This window comes from Adiantum capillus-veneris, chromosome 2, assembly GCF_014529385.1.
Source record: "Adiantum capillus-veneris isolate H3 chromosome 2, ASM1452938v2, whole genome shotgun sequence".
NCBI lineage: Eukaryota > Viridiplantae > Streptophyta > Polypodiopsida > Polypodiales > Pteridaceae > Adiantum > Adiantum capillus-veneris.
The window spans coordinates 143478713-143491481 of NC_140932.1; the positions used below are offsets into that span (position 1 = coordinate 143478713).

Consider the following 12769-nt stretch of genomic DNA (forward strand, 5'->3'; position numbering starts at 1 on the left):
TAAAAAGGACTTTACTTGGCGCACATTCTTTAGGATGGGCCAATTTCACACTTTATCCAACTTTTCAAGATCGACACGAATTCCATTGCAAGTAATGATGTGACCCAAGTACAAAAGCTCTTTCTAAACAATTCACACTTGGAAGCCTTAAGCATAAAGCTTCTCAGTTCTCAGTACTTCGAGAACAGCACGTATATGTGCTAAGTGCTCAGACAAACTTCGGCTGTAGATCAAGATATCATCGAGAAATACAACAACGAAGTTGCCTAAAAATGGTCAGCAGATCATTCATTAACTGCTGAAACGTAGCTGGAGCATTGGTCAAACCAAAAGGCAAGACCAAAAACTCATAGTGACCATAACGCGTATGGAAACCTGTCTTAGGAATATCTTCCAGTTTGATCCGTATCTGGTGATAGCCTAATCGCAGGTCTATCTTCGTAAAATACAACACTCAATGGAGCCGATCTATCAAATCGTCCATGCGCGGGAGCGGATACTTATTCTTAACAGCGAGCTTATTTAACCCTTTGTAATCCACACAGAAGCACATAGTATTATCCTTCTTTCGAGAAAGTAACAATGGCGCTCTCCACGGGGATTTACTTGGCCGAACAAAACCCTGTCGAGATAATCCTTCAACTGCCGCTAAATCTCGTCCTGTTCGGTTTTACTAAACTAATAGGGTTGCTTTGAGAAGGGCTGACTACCAGCCACCAACTCAATGCCATGATCTACTCCTCTCGAAGGCGACAAGCCAAGAGGTAGATCATCAGGAAAAACATCCTTGAAATCAGTCATGATTTCTTGGATAAAGTTGAATTCGTCAGAATCCCAAAGTTCAACAGAAGAACATGAAACATTTTTACGAAATTCAGTGACAGAAGTACCAAGCACTAACGAATCAAACCAAGCAGATGGTATGCATTGATAAAAGTCAACATCAGAAAACTCTGTTTCTTTATACATTTCCAAAGCAGTAACAACTGGTATTGCAAAACCATTATTTACAAAGGTCTGATTACAAAGCGACACAGATACATGAGGCATGTCCGCTTAACAAAAACAAGAGAGTGATGTACATAGTCTATATAAAATGAGTCTTGTTTATCATAAAACCATGGAATTCCTAAAATAACATCTGCTCTGTCCAAGCGCATGATGTGGAAATCCAGGTTCTCTTTGTAATCAGCTAGCTCGAGCGACAAGTCTGGAACCATCCGATTCTATATATCCGTATCCTCGCCACGAGCCATCTTCACACGATACTCATGGTCACTGACCCCGTCAAGAGAGGCCAAAGCAAATGTTCGTCTGAACGTTCGCGTTTCCAAAGCGGTAACGCGCTCTTCGAAGCTCTGGAAAGTACTTGTAATCCATGTGTAGAGAGCATACGTGAATGGAATTTGAACATTACCTGGCGCGTCGTCACGCTGCACATCCGAGCTGGAGGAATCCATGGCGAAAGCTGTGAAAAATTGAAGGTTTCACACAAAACTAGGGCCTTTTTTGCACTTTTCGGTCGCGAAAAGTCGAACATCAAGGAGCGCCGCGCGTCGGCGTACGCGTCCGAAGGCAAGCAGGTGGTGCCGAGAGCGCGAGCGGACGGGAGAGAGCTTGCTTGAGAGAGGAGCAGGAAAGCCAAAATTGAGTTCTCTGTAAGTTGTGCAAGTTTCTGTAAGTGAGTTTTTTAATAAAACATAGGTTTCAGACCATGCTTTTAAAAAACCCCAAGTGACCAGGCCACTTTTAAAAAAGTCAGTTAGTCAAGTTTTTAAAGAGATTTAAGTGAGCGTAAAAAAAGACTCCAACGTAGGCTAAAAAAATTGAGCACTGGGCTGCCATACAGAGGCGGCGTGGAGGTAGAGAGAGCGCACGTGTGTAGATTTGGGAAAAAGACTTGCTCGTGCCCGCGTATGCCGTACACGCGATGAACTGTCAACCAAGCACACGCTGTAAAAACAAACCTCCACGCTGGCTCTTCCTCTGCAAGCAGGTCTTTCGCATACTCACAAACGAGTCCACTTTGTGCTTACAGAGAGAGGTCTCTCTCTCTCTCTCTCTCTCTCTCTCTCTCTCTCTCTCTCTCTCTCTCTCTCTCTCTCTCTCTCTCTCTCTCTCTCTCTCTCTCTCTCTCTCTCTCTCTAGGGTTTACGAGCAACAGCTCTTAGGGTGTCCTCCCCTGGAAAGGGCGGCCCTATGGGAGGGCGTCAGGTTCCAGTCTCGGCCGGCATATGTAAGTTGGCCCCATTCTTTAGGCTTTGACATGCCAACAGTTTGTGACATTTTCCCTTCTTGAAAGAGAGTAATCGTCCGCGATTACAGCATATCTACAAAACAACTCAAGTTAGCTCAAAAATTTTCGAGGGACATTCCAAGGGACAATGAGTTTTCTCTTTTTATTAAGGAGTTAGCTTCTCCTTTCTGCTCTTTTGATCAAGGAGTTAGCTTCTCCTTTCGGCTCTTTTGATCGAGGAGTTAGCTTCTCCTTTCTGCTCTTTTGATCAAGGAGTTAGCTTCTCCTTTCGTCCAGATCGGAACTATTGATATTCCGGCGTAGTAAAATTAGCCATCACACCCAGACCGTACTCATCTTCCACGGGTGTCTTGATGCACTAAAATTACATACCCAGGCAATCTCATCCAATTAGGAATATTCAGTAGTTGGCACATCACAATGCAACACAAATGCTCCCATATGCATGTTACAAGACATAGAAACATAAAGCCGCCGATGAACACTCCTCCCGCATAACCTAACAAGGTCCAGGCAAGGAGATATTTAACGACTCCCTCATCACTCCTCCCGCATAACCTAAAAAGGTCCGGGCCGGGAGATATAGAGGCCTTTTACAACCAAACGCCCCCCAGACCGTAGCCTGCGTCGTTTGGAGGTGCTGAGAGTAACCACTGCTCAGACTTCTTAATACTCCTCCCACATAACCATCCAGGTCTGGGCCGGGAGTCACAACAACAATTCTTTTACAAGCATACAACCAAACGCTTCCCAGGCATCCGCCTGCGTCGTTTGAAGGTTTTCTAACATACAATGGAACGCTCCCCAGGCATCGGCCTGCGTCGTTCCGAGGTTCAAACAATACCAAAACAGTATTTCTCACTTCTCCACTCGAGAGTAAAATCACCAATCAATGAAACCAGCATTAAAACTAGAGTCAAAATTTCAAATCAGCACCAAGACAGGTTCAAAACAAATACCATCCATTTCAAACAATACTTTCTCAAACAAAGTTCAAAAGTATCTAACTATAAAACAACTAGAGAGTTCATTCAGGATTTTGTTCGGACAACCGAACTTTGAGGACGATTGGCTTGCCCTTCTGCATCACGGTGATGGTTCAGTTCCGGACTTGGAGAGTCGCATCATTCTTGTCATGCCAAGGCATGCCTAATAGAACGTCACAATTGCCCAACTTCATGATGTGGAAATCAGCTTTTCCATGATAATCTTGAATAGTCACTGGAAGAGCACCAATGAGCGGTACTACTTTCTGAGTTTGCCCTGTGGCTAGCTCAGCTTCAATTTCTCCACCCTCTGCATCATGATCAAAGTGCATCTGCTTTAAGAATTCTGGATGGATGAAGTTCTCTGTAGCTCCGGGGTCAAAGAAAATAAGGGTTTTGAAGCCATTGACTTTGCCATATGCTCGACACAATTCATTTGTACTCTCAAGGCGTATGCCATAAATATTAGGAACTAGTTCAATAGCGGGTCTAGCTCTCTTAGCAGGAGGTGGCGCTGGGGTTCTGTTGACCGTTGGTAAGGGTGTCAGCTCCTCTGGTCTATCAGTGCGTTTGGGACAATTAGAATGATTATGCCGTGTTTGAAAGCATCCAAAGCATCGGCCTTCTTGTAGTAAGGTGTCTCGTTGTTGAGGCGTCAAACGAGGCCTTTGCGGTTGATTTTCACGAGACTCGAAAATTTGTTCGTTGTTGCCGAGAGTTGTGGTTAGTGGCCAGAGATTCTTCTGTGGTAAACTCTAGCTTTCCCTTCATCAGTTTGTAGCCGACCTTGGCATGGTCCATAAGTTCTTGCATGGTAGAGACTTGCTTGGATAGACAATATTCCTGCAATGGTGATGGTAATCCAATGGTGTATCGCTGGCATTGGGCCTCCAAGGGAACAAATCTAAAGGAGGACATCGGAAGGTACACGTCAAGAAACCTCTGGTTATATTCGTCCATGGTTTCAATGGCAAGCATTTTCAAGTTGCCCCACTCTGCCAAAATCCAGACTTCAAACATAGAAATCATGTAACTACGTGCAAAAACTGTCTTAAAAGCTTGCCAAGTCCTTGGAGCATGCGGTTGTGTCGCAATTGAACTCCACCATTGCATAGCATTATCTTTAAGAAATCCCGCTGCTCGAGAAATCTTGAATTCTTCTGTATAGTTTTCTAAAGCATAGATGATGTCGAATTGCTGTAGGAACTGCAATGCTTTCTTGCGATCTTTCACCCCGGAAAAAGTGAAAAATTTGACTGTCGTGCCACCATCTTTGAAATCTTTGGGTTGGTTTGGGGCATATCCCGGGTATGGATAATAAGGGTATCCATATGGGCTCCAACCATTGTAGCCTGGTGGTGGTGGTGGTGGTGGTGGAGGTGGGGGCAATAGCGGTGGCAAAGGCGGTTGCACCGGATCAAGGTCAGATGGTTGTACCATATTCTTGAAGACTCCCCCGATCGGGACAGACAGCTGAGAAGGTTGCCGGTTGGAAGCTCTCGTACTTTCTGGTGCCGAAGGAGGAGGTACCACCTGGGGCATCAAAGGGGGTAACATGTAGTTCAAAAATTGTTGAAAACTTTGCAGCATTGGAAGATTCTGCTGAGGATGCCGCGAAAGAATGTCGTGGAGTTCGTTGAGCAAAGACTGCAAATATTCTGTTGAATCCATGAATTCCAAGTCTTGGGTTCTATATGGCTTATGCCCTGTTAGACATGAGCGGTGAAGACGGGAGCGTGTCCGATGCGTGATGAAGTAAGGGTGGGAGTGGCTAACAGGTCTAGGTTGGAGGGCCAAGATACCTCATATAAAAATTCCAATAGCTCTGTCTGCTCTTTTGTAGGACCAGTATGCTTTCAGAAAAGCACACGCCTGATGCTCTGATACCACTGTCACAAGACGGGCACCACGTGCCAATAGAAAAGAACAAACTGAATAACTTTAAGCACTTCAAATAACAACACGTAACACGGAGTGGCGGAATTTCGCCCCAGAGAGTATTGGCCCCAAACCTTGGCGCCCCTTTCAGTATTTCTTTATATTGCATCAACTCAGTACAAGCCGGTACTCCAGACTCTGCACCTTCTCCAGGAAGCATGCCAGAGAATGAGCCCTAGCCTCATATTTAAAGGCCCTTGGCTTGAAAAGCAGTTACAGTAAAAAGCCATTAAAACTCAAAAGCTTCTGGTCTAAAAGCAAAGCCAAAAAGCTGCCAGCGCAATTTACGAAAATCCGTACAGCCTGCCACGTCATCATGTCAGTGCAATTTTTGAAAATCTGCCACGTCATCAGTTTTTGTGTGCGTGCGGGTCTTGCTTTATTATAATCCCTTTATGTCACTGGGCCCCATCGAACGGGGTCCCCATAAGTTGGTAGGACTTCGTCTTCTTTTGCTACTTGTTCTTCTTAGGGTTTAGGCCTCTCGGCCGGCATATGTATGTTGGCCCCATTCTTTAGGCTTTGACACGTCAGCAGTTTGTGACAGATATTGGCACATAAAGATAGAAAGATTAAAGGTAAAGTAATTAGGCGGTTCTTGGTTAGATTCAAGAACTATCTTGCATTGGATGCAAAGTGGATGGAGGAGGAGTACCTAGCAGATACTCCTCAGATTGTGGAACTTTACCTTGAAACATTCGGTTTAGCATAGTCTACTCCGATCGAACCCCGATTTCAGTATGGGCGAATCTAGTGCAGCGGGTTTGCACAAGAGGGGAGTCACTCCGCTCCTATGTCAACAGATTGCCCCTATTTTTTATATAGTCACTGATGTCCCTTTGGGTTTCAGGGATACTGCTGACCGAACAGTATCCTGTTGTATGACTTTATGAACTAGAATTTCCAAAAATGAATATGATATTGATTGATTTGTACTTGACTTGTTTGAGTGCAGGAACTGATAGACAAAATGTCTGCAACATTTCGATCTCATAAATCTCTATAGACATGATTGTAATATGGATTAGTTAATCGAGCATCTGTGAGGTCTCGACGAATGCGATTGCTAAATACGTTGCCGATTAATCATGGTCTGAGATTTGAAATGATTTTTGAATGTGATTTGTCATGTGATGTTCTGTGATGTCAAGTGATGTCTTGTGATGTGACTATCGATTGGTACATGTGCTAGATGTGTTGTGCCTAGTGCGTCGATACTAATAGTCAGTGTCTCTTAAGACAGTTTATGGCCTCTGTCAGTTTTGCAAGCCTAATCAAGGGCAATTAAAATGCTTTCAAGAGGGGGGTATGTCACAAATGGGTGACGTGGCAGCAGACCCGGACACACACTACCCGGACAGTGACACGTGGCAGGCTGGTACGGAAATCCCAAAAAAGTGGCGCAAATCGCGATGACAGGCTGGCGTGGCAGGGTTGCAGTACGGAATCTCCACGAATTGCGGCGCAAAAAGCGGACTGTACAAATCTGCTTTATTTGCACTGGCTGAAATTCGCTAGCAGCTTTTGGATATTAGCTTTTGAGTTAAGGCTTTTAAGTTGAATGCTTTTGGGCATCCCTTGTACCAATAAATAAGTGGGCTAGGCCTCACTTCTCAAGGCATCTGGACGCAAAGTCTGAGAGTGAGGCTTGAGCACCTACCCACTCTCTTGTACTTTGAACATAGATTAATACAAAAGAAATACCGAAAGGGGCGCCAGTCTCTGGGGCCAATATCTCTAGGCACGGAACTACGCCGGGCCGTATTGACTTAAGTGTGAATTGTGAACTGTTTTGAAGTGAATCTCTGCTATGTCGCGCTAGAATCTTGACTTGGGGTGTCCAAGTTTGTTACTCTCTCTCTCTCTCTCTCTCTCTCTCTCTCTCTCTCTCTCTCTCTCTCTCTCTCTCTCTCTCTCTCTCTCTCTCTCTCTTATATATATATATATATATATATATAGAGAGATAATAACAGGTCTTGAGTTCAACTCCTCGTCGGCTAGATCTTTAAGGTCTCTTGGGATAGTTTCCTACAAAGTTAAAACTCTCTTCTTCTTCTTCTTCTCTCTCTCTCTCTCTCTCTCTCTCTCTCTCTCTCTCTCTCTCTCTCTCTCTCTCTCTCTCTCCTCTCTCTCTCTCTCTCTCTAATAACAGGTCTTGAGGTCAACTCCTCGTCGGCTAGATCTTTAAGGTCTCTAGGGATAGTTTCCTACAAAGTTCAAACTCTCTCCTCCTCCTCCTCCTCCTCTCTCTCTCTCTCTCTCTCTCTCTCTCTCTCTCTCTCTCTCTCTCTCTCTCTCTCTCTCTCTCTCTCTCTCTCTCTCTATAATAACAGGTCTTGAGGTCAACTCCTCGTCGGCTAGATCTTTAAGGTCTCTAGGGATAGTTTCCTACAAAGTTCAAACTCTCTCCTCCTCCTCCTCCTCTCTCTCTCTCTCTCTCTCTCTCAAAATGACAGGCTTGTACCCTTTTTGATACATGAAAAACAAACTATCAATCACAAAATATTGTTGTAACCAACATCTAGATACAACCAAAGGTAAGAAAAACCCCTAACATAATACAGGGGAATCCTAAAGATCAGTACAAGGAGAAATAATGCCAAGCACTCCCAAGAGTGATCAATGGATAACTTGCTGGGACAGCCTATTCAAAAATTAAATAGGTTGAATCCACTATCCACACCAAAGGAGCGCAGCTTGTACTGACAAATTTCATTTACTCTAAGAAACAGGGGATCCGTTGTTCTTTGTCTTAATATAATTTGCATCCAATCGATAACAGCTGTATTTGGAACCCCAAGGTCCTACACAGCCAAACTGATAAAGTCTATGGAGGCATATCTTCCTCCCTAAGAGAAGGTACCATACTGATTGTTCTCTGGCCACACTAGTCTCCCCATGGCATCCTCAATCTGGCCAATCACCAAACGGAGAAGAGTACCAAGTCCATGACACCCTGAGCGGTCTCTAAATTCTGATCAATCAAGGCATTCATAATAGAAGAGGATGTCCAACTCTGATCATGCAGTGTCTGGATATTAATCAACTTTCATTTCTTATGATGAGATGAAAACTTTATCTTTCTCATCGCTGGGGTAGGGGTAAAAGAGAGACAGCACAGAGAGAGAAGAGACGTTCTAGCGTTGTAGGACAGTCCCCACAGAGAGAGAGAGAGAGAGAGAGAGAAGAGAGAGAGAGAGAGAGAGAGAGAGGAGTAAAGTTTGAAACCTTTAGATAACTAAATCCAAATATTTGCACAGTTGATAGCACATCAGATTAACCATTCCTCACCTCAAAACAAAGGGTTTATACAAGTTGGTCGGCACCTCTCCTCCAAAGAGGAAACTCTCTTGAGCCATCCTAAGTAGAACCCTTCGCACTATGTCACCCAAGTACATTCCAGAAATCATTTTTTCAAAACCCTGGGCAAAACAGGCAAAAACATGATGATCTAACGGTAAAGGAAAATAAGAATAGTCTCTGCATCTACAATAAAGAAACACCTGTTCTCCGGGGTTCAAAGATTCTCCGTCAAGATCCTCATCGTACGTCGTCTTAGGCAGATGAGATGACCAAAAGTTACCCCACTCCATGTTGATGACCTATCAACCCCAGAAGCGAGCATAAAATTTAAATATCAATGGCTCTCACAAGTAGGCTTAGTATTCAAGCCTGTTGATATTTACCAATATATTGCATCACAGAAAATGCCTTGGACCAGTGTAAGTAACTACCATAGAGCCTGATTTTGGTGATTCCCCTTGATACTTTGTAATGGCCTCAGCTCGCTCCACATAACATGCATTTGTTCCAGTTCCTAGGATCACTGCCACCATCACATCTTCATTCCAATATCTGGCACCAGCTAAGGTACCAACTGTGTCATTGACCTGCACGCAACTCCATCAGATGGAAAACAGAATTCCCACTAAACAAAAAAAAAAAGGGAATCAACTAAACATCAGGAAAAGACATTTTACCAAAGCTGCCACTCTCATGTCCAAGCCTTGTCTTTTCATAGCATCGTGTAAGGATTGCACAACGTCTTTCCCAACCTGCAAGCATCATGGGTGCTACATTAAAACCAGCAAAAAAACATCCTGTTTTGAGATTACAAACATCACTCTGCTAACCCCATCCGAAATTGCAAAGCCCTTTGTCCACTTGATCAAATATCCTGAATCAACAGATGTCTGCTTTACAGGAAAAGAGAAAGTAAATCCAAGCTCCCGTTCTTGGCCGGATTTAGGATGATATCCATCACCTTCAGACTCCACAAACCTTGATAATTCGAGAGCAATATAATCAAAGAGGTCCTGCAGAGTGACCGAAGTAAACTCTGTACTCGCATTTCAATCAAGGGAATAGCAGAACTGTATTCATTGTACCTCATTGGAGCCAACCATAAGCTGCGAAGGTATGGGTACTTCTTCATACTCTTGCCTTAGTACTCTGCCTTCCCGACCACCCAACTGAACCCGAAGTACTCTAAAATTGGTTCCCCCTAGATCAAGAGCATAGTACAGACCCTCCTCGTCCCTGCAGAATCAGGTACAATTTTTCATAAATGTGCCATAGCAATTTCATCACCTCTTCTATGAGAAATCAAAGTCATTAACAGAAACCAGCTCAATTTAGACCCTGACGAATATTCTAATACCAAATACACCATTTTGATATATGCTAAAATAATCACAAAGTATCCAAACCACTTAAGAAACAGAACAGATTACAATGGCAAGAAGAAAGTTGAAACAGACTATGGCAGCTTTACCCAGTTGGAAGGTTGTCAACATAACTAAGCAGCATTTTCAGCTTGCTTCCTCCCTCTGATGCGAGGCCGGCATGCATTTCCACGGTCATGGCATCCACAACCTGGCGCAAGCGAAACAGGGAAGTGGCACTCTCACTCTGAAACTCCTGTAAAATGCCCAAAGTCCGATTCCAATGCTTGCGGCTTCGAATGCGCCTGCTGACCACATATGCAGCAGCTGCACAAGCCACTGCCGCTGATGCAACAGCTATGCCCACCACAATTCTAGTCATCTCTTCACCCTTTGCTGCCCCTACGCTTATCCAGATGGGCGCCCACTGGTGAAACCCTAGAGCACGCACAAATGTAGGCAAATAAAAGACGCTGCACGGCGAAGAGGACGAGATGGCGGAGAGGGAAGCAGAGAGGCATGGAAGAAGGAGGGCGCCCAATTTATGCGATTGAGATCACGTACCAAGGTAGCGCCCGCTAGGACGAGCATGTACCTACCGATGCATGGCAGCAACACAGAACTTGCCTCGGAGCGCAGGCGCAAATGCAGAATTGCGAACCAACAACAAAAATTGTGAAATTTCACGTGTAGCTTTTTATATAAGAGGCCTTTTTGGAGCTACCGTTTTCCATGTCCCCATCAACGTGTGTGGGGGTCAATATTGACTAAGGGTGGCTTCACAAACGTCCGCGGACATGCAGTCCGTGGACATTTGCTGTCCACTTACAAAAGAGACTTTTTGAAGGGTTGGCCGTTGGGCCTTTGCACACAATGTCCGTGGACAAAATTCAGCTTTTTTTTTTACAGCAACGATGTGCACAGTGCTTATTGGTTCGCTATCGAGATGCGTCAGCTTTTTGGTGATTGTCTGCAAGTTTCGTAGCTTGGGCGAGGGGGGAGTGTCGCCCCAAAAGCACAGTTGCTTGGGCACCAGTCAGCGCCACGTCACTTGCCACTTCACGGCCAAGTTGTGCGTGTGTGTAGCGCTCTTTCAGTTGTCCGTTGACGTGGTCGTTGGTCATTTGCAAGCACAACGCAACTGCACGACGTCCGTGGACGTTTGTGAAGCCACCCTAATAATGCTCACCGAAAAAGCTTTCTTGAAAAGCCAAAATTGCTTTGTTTTTCTTTTGAGAACAAAAATTTGGCTTCTTTTTTTTTATTTTTTTTCAACAAGTGCTAGCTCAGTTGGTAGAGCAAGTGAAGGTTTAGGGTTCAAACCCCCTTCACAGCTCGCGTGACATGTAGCCCTTAGGATTCAAAGAGGTGACAATTTCTTGTAGTATTTTCAATCTTTTACACTTACTGAAATGTGTCAAAATTTGTGTCTTCAGCTTGAAACTTTCTAGTTTAGATGGGAAATTTCAAAACTAGCACAAAGCATAAGGCAACGTAGGACTCTTCATAATTGGTTGCTCAATAATTATAGTAAAGACACCCAATGGTGGTCTAGAGAAGTGTTGTTTCACTTTAAAGACTTTGAATACGAAACCTAGAGGTCGAGTGTGTTCATTTGCCATGCATATAAGCTACTCACCCTGCCAAGTTAGCAAATTCCTCTCCATGTGACTAATAAAGGTTTAATTTGGGGTTGGTGCCATGCATATCAAAGCAACTAATCTTAAAACCATACATGTAAGTAAGAGCCCAGAATTTGTTAACTTACTTGTTTCTTTATTATAGCTCTCTCTCTCTCTCTCTCTCTCTCTCTCTCTCTCTCTCTCTCTCTCTATGGCTATATATACTTGAGTTACACAGATATAGAGACACTTTATTGGGGAGATAGAGAGAGACAGTCCAGAGATAGATTACATATATTTTTTCACTACATATGGGACAGCTAGAGGAGTAGCCATCGCTGCAGAGCACGGCCCACACTCATTCGAACACTATCGGCACTCTCATCGACCGAGGATTGGAGCTACAGAGATCCAGATGGCCATGATTGAGGAGAGGGGCTAGACAGCATCGACGAAGACTACAGCAAAGGATTCGAACCATACTCTCTCGACATCTAGAGTGCAGATGAGGATGGGTTCTAGTGGTAGTATCTTTGTTCTAGTTCTTTTGTACCCAGACATGGTATTAGATTCACCATTTTGTAACAGATCAGTCTCATAGGTCATTTTGGTATTTTGAAGACGTTAATATAACATTTTATTTCATCTGTGTGTGTGTGTGTGTGTGTGTGTGTGTGTGTGTGGGCATAAATGCAAAAACAAGTGTAGAGGGGTTACTTTGGTGGAGTTAGAAAAGGTAGGTCTTTACTAGCTTGTTCTTTCACTAGCAACCAAAAATGTAGAGTATTGGCCTTTCACTAGCGCCCAAAAATGTAGTGGATTGGCCTGTCACTAGCAGCCAAACATGTAGAGGATTGGCCTTTGGTGGACCTACAAAGGGCTGCATGTTAGCAAATTATCCATTTTAATTACAAATAGTTTGATGTGGAAGTAGATTGATGATTGTGTGCATGCAACAACAACAATAGCAAGACAAGCCTCTTTTAATTAGCACTATAATAGATAAGATAAGAAAGAACAAGAAACTTGATTAGGGTTAGATTTATTGAGGCCGATTACCTCTCGGGAAGGACTTATATTAAAGAGAGTAGCTTGTGTTCAATCTGATTGAGTATTTTTTTAAAGCTAATATGGATCATTAAGGTGAAGTTCCTAACAAACCATATGCTAATTTGCACCTCAAGCAAGCGTTTTTCTATAAACAAACAATCCTAGTCCCTTCTCTCAGGGCATATTGGCTACGTGGGACTTAAGTACTTGCAGAGAGCAGGGGAAGCTTGCTAGAGAATTACAATTTAATGA

The 12769-nt window shown here is 43.8% G+C and overlaps 1 protein-coding gene across 1 annotated transcript in view; it reads right to left on the minus strand.

Annotated features, from left to right (window-relative positions):
• The window catches only part of LOC147463781 (hexokinase-1-like), a 35529-nt gene extending 25015 nt beyond the window's left edge, over positions 1 to 10514 (minus strand). Inside the window, exons 1-7 of the mRNA XM_086490881.1 lie at positions 9956 to 10514; positions 9570 to 9720; positions 9315 to 9497; positions 9162 to 9236; positions 8916 to 9071; positions 8685 to 8783; positions 8473 to 8603 (exon numbers count right to left, since the gene is read on the minus strand). Of these exons, the coding sequence (XP_086347007.1) occupies positions 8473 to 8603; positions 8685 to 8783; positions 8916 to 9071; positions 9162 to 9236; positions 9315 to 9497; positions 9570 to 9720; positions 9956 to 10227 (1067 nt within the window). The 5' untranslated portion in view covers positions 10228 to 10514. The remainder of the gene's footprint in view (positions 1 to 8472; positions 8604 to 8684; positions 8784 to 8915; positions 9072 to 9161; positions 9237 to 9314; positions 9498 to 9569; positions 9721 to 9955) is intronic.
• Between the last annotated feature and the right edge of the window lie 2255 nt (positions 10515 to 12769).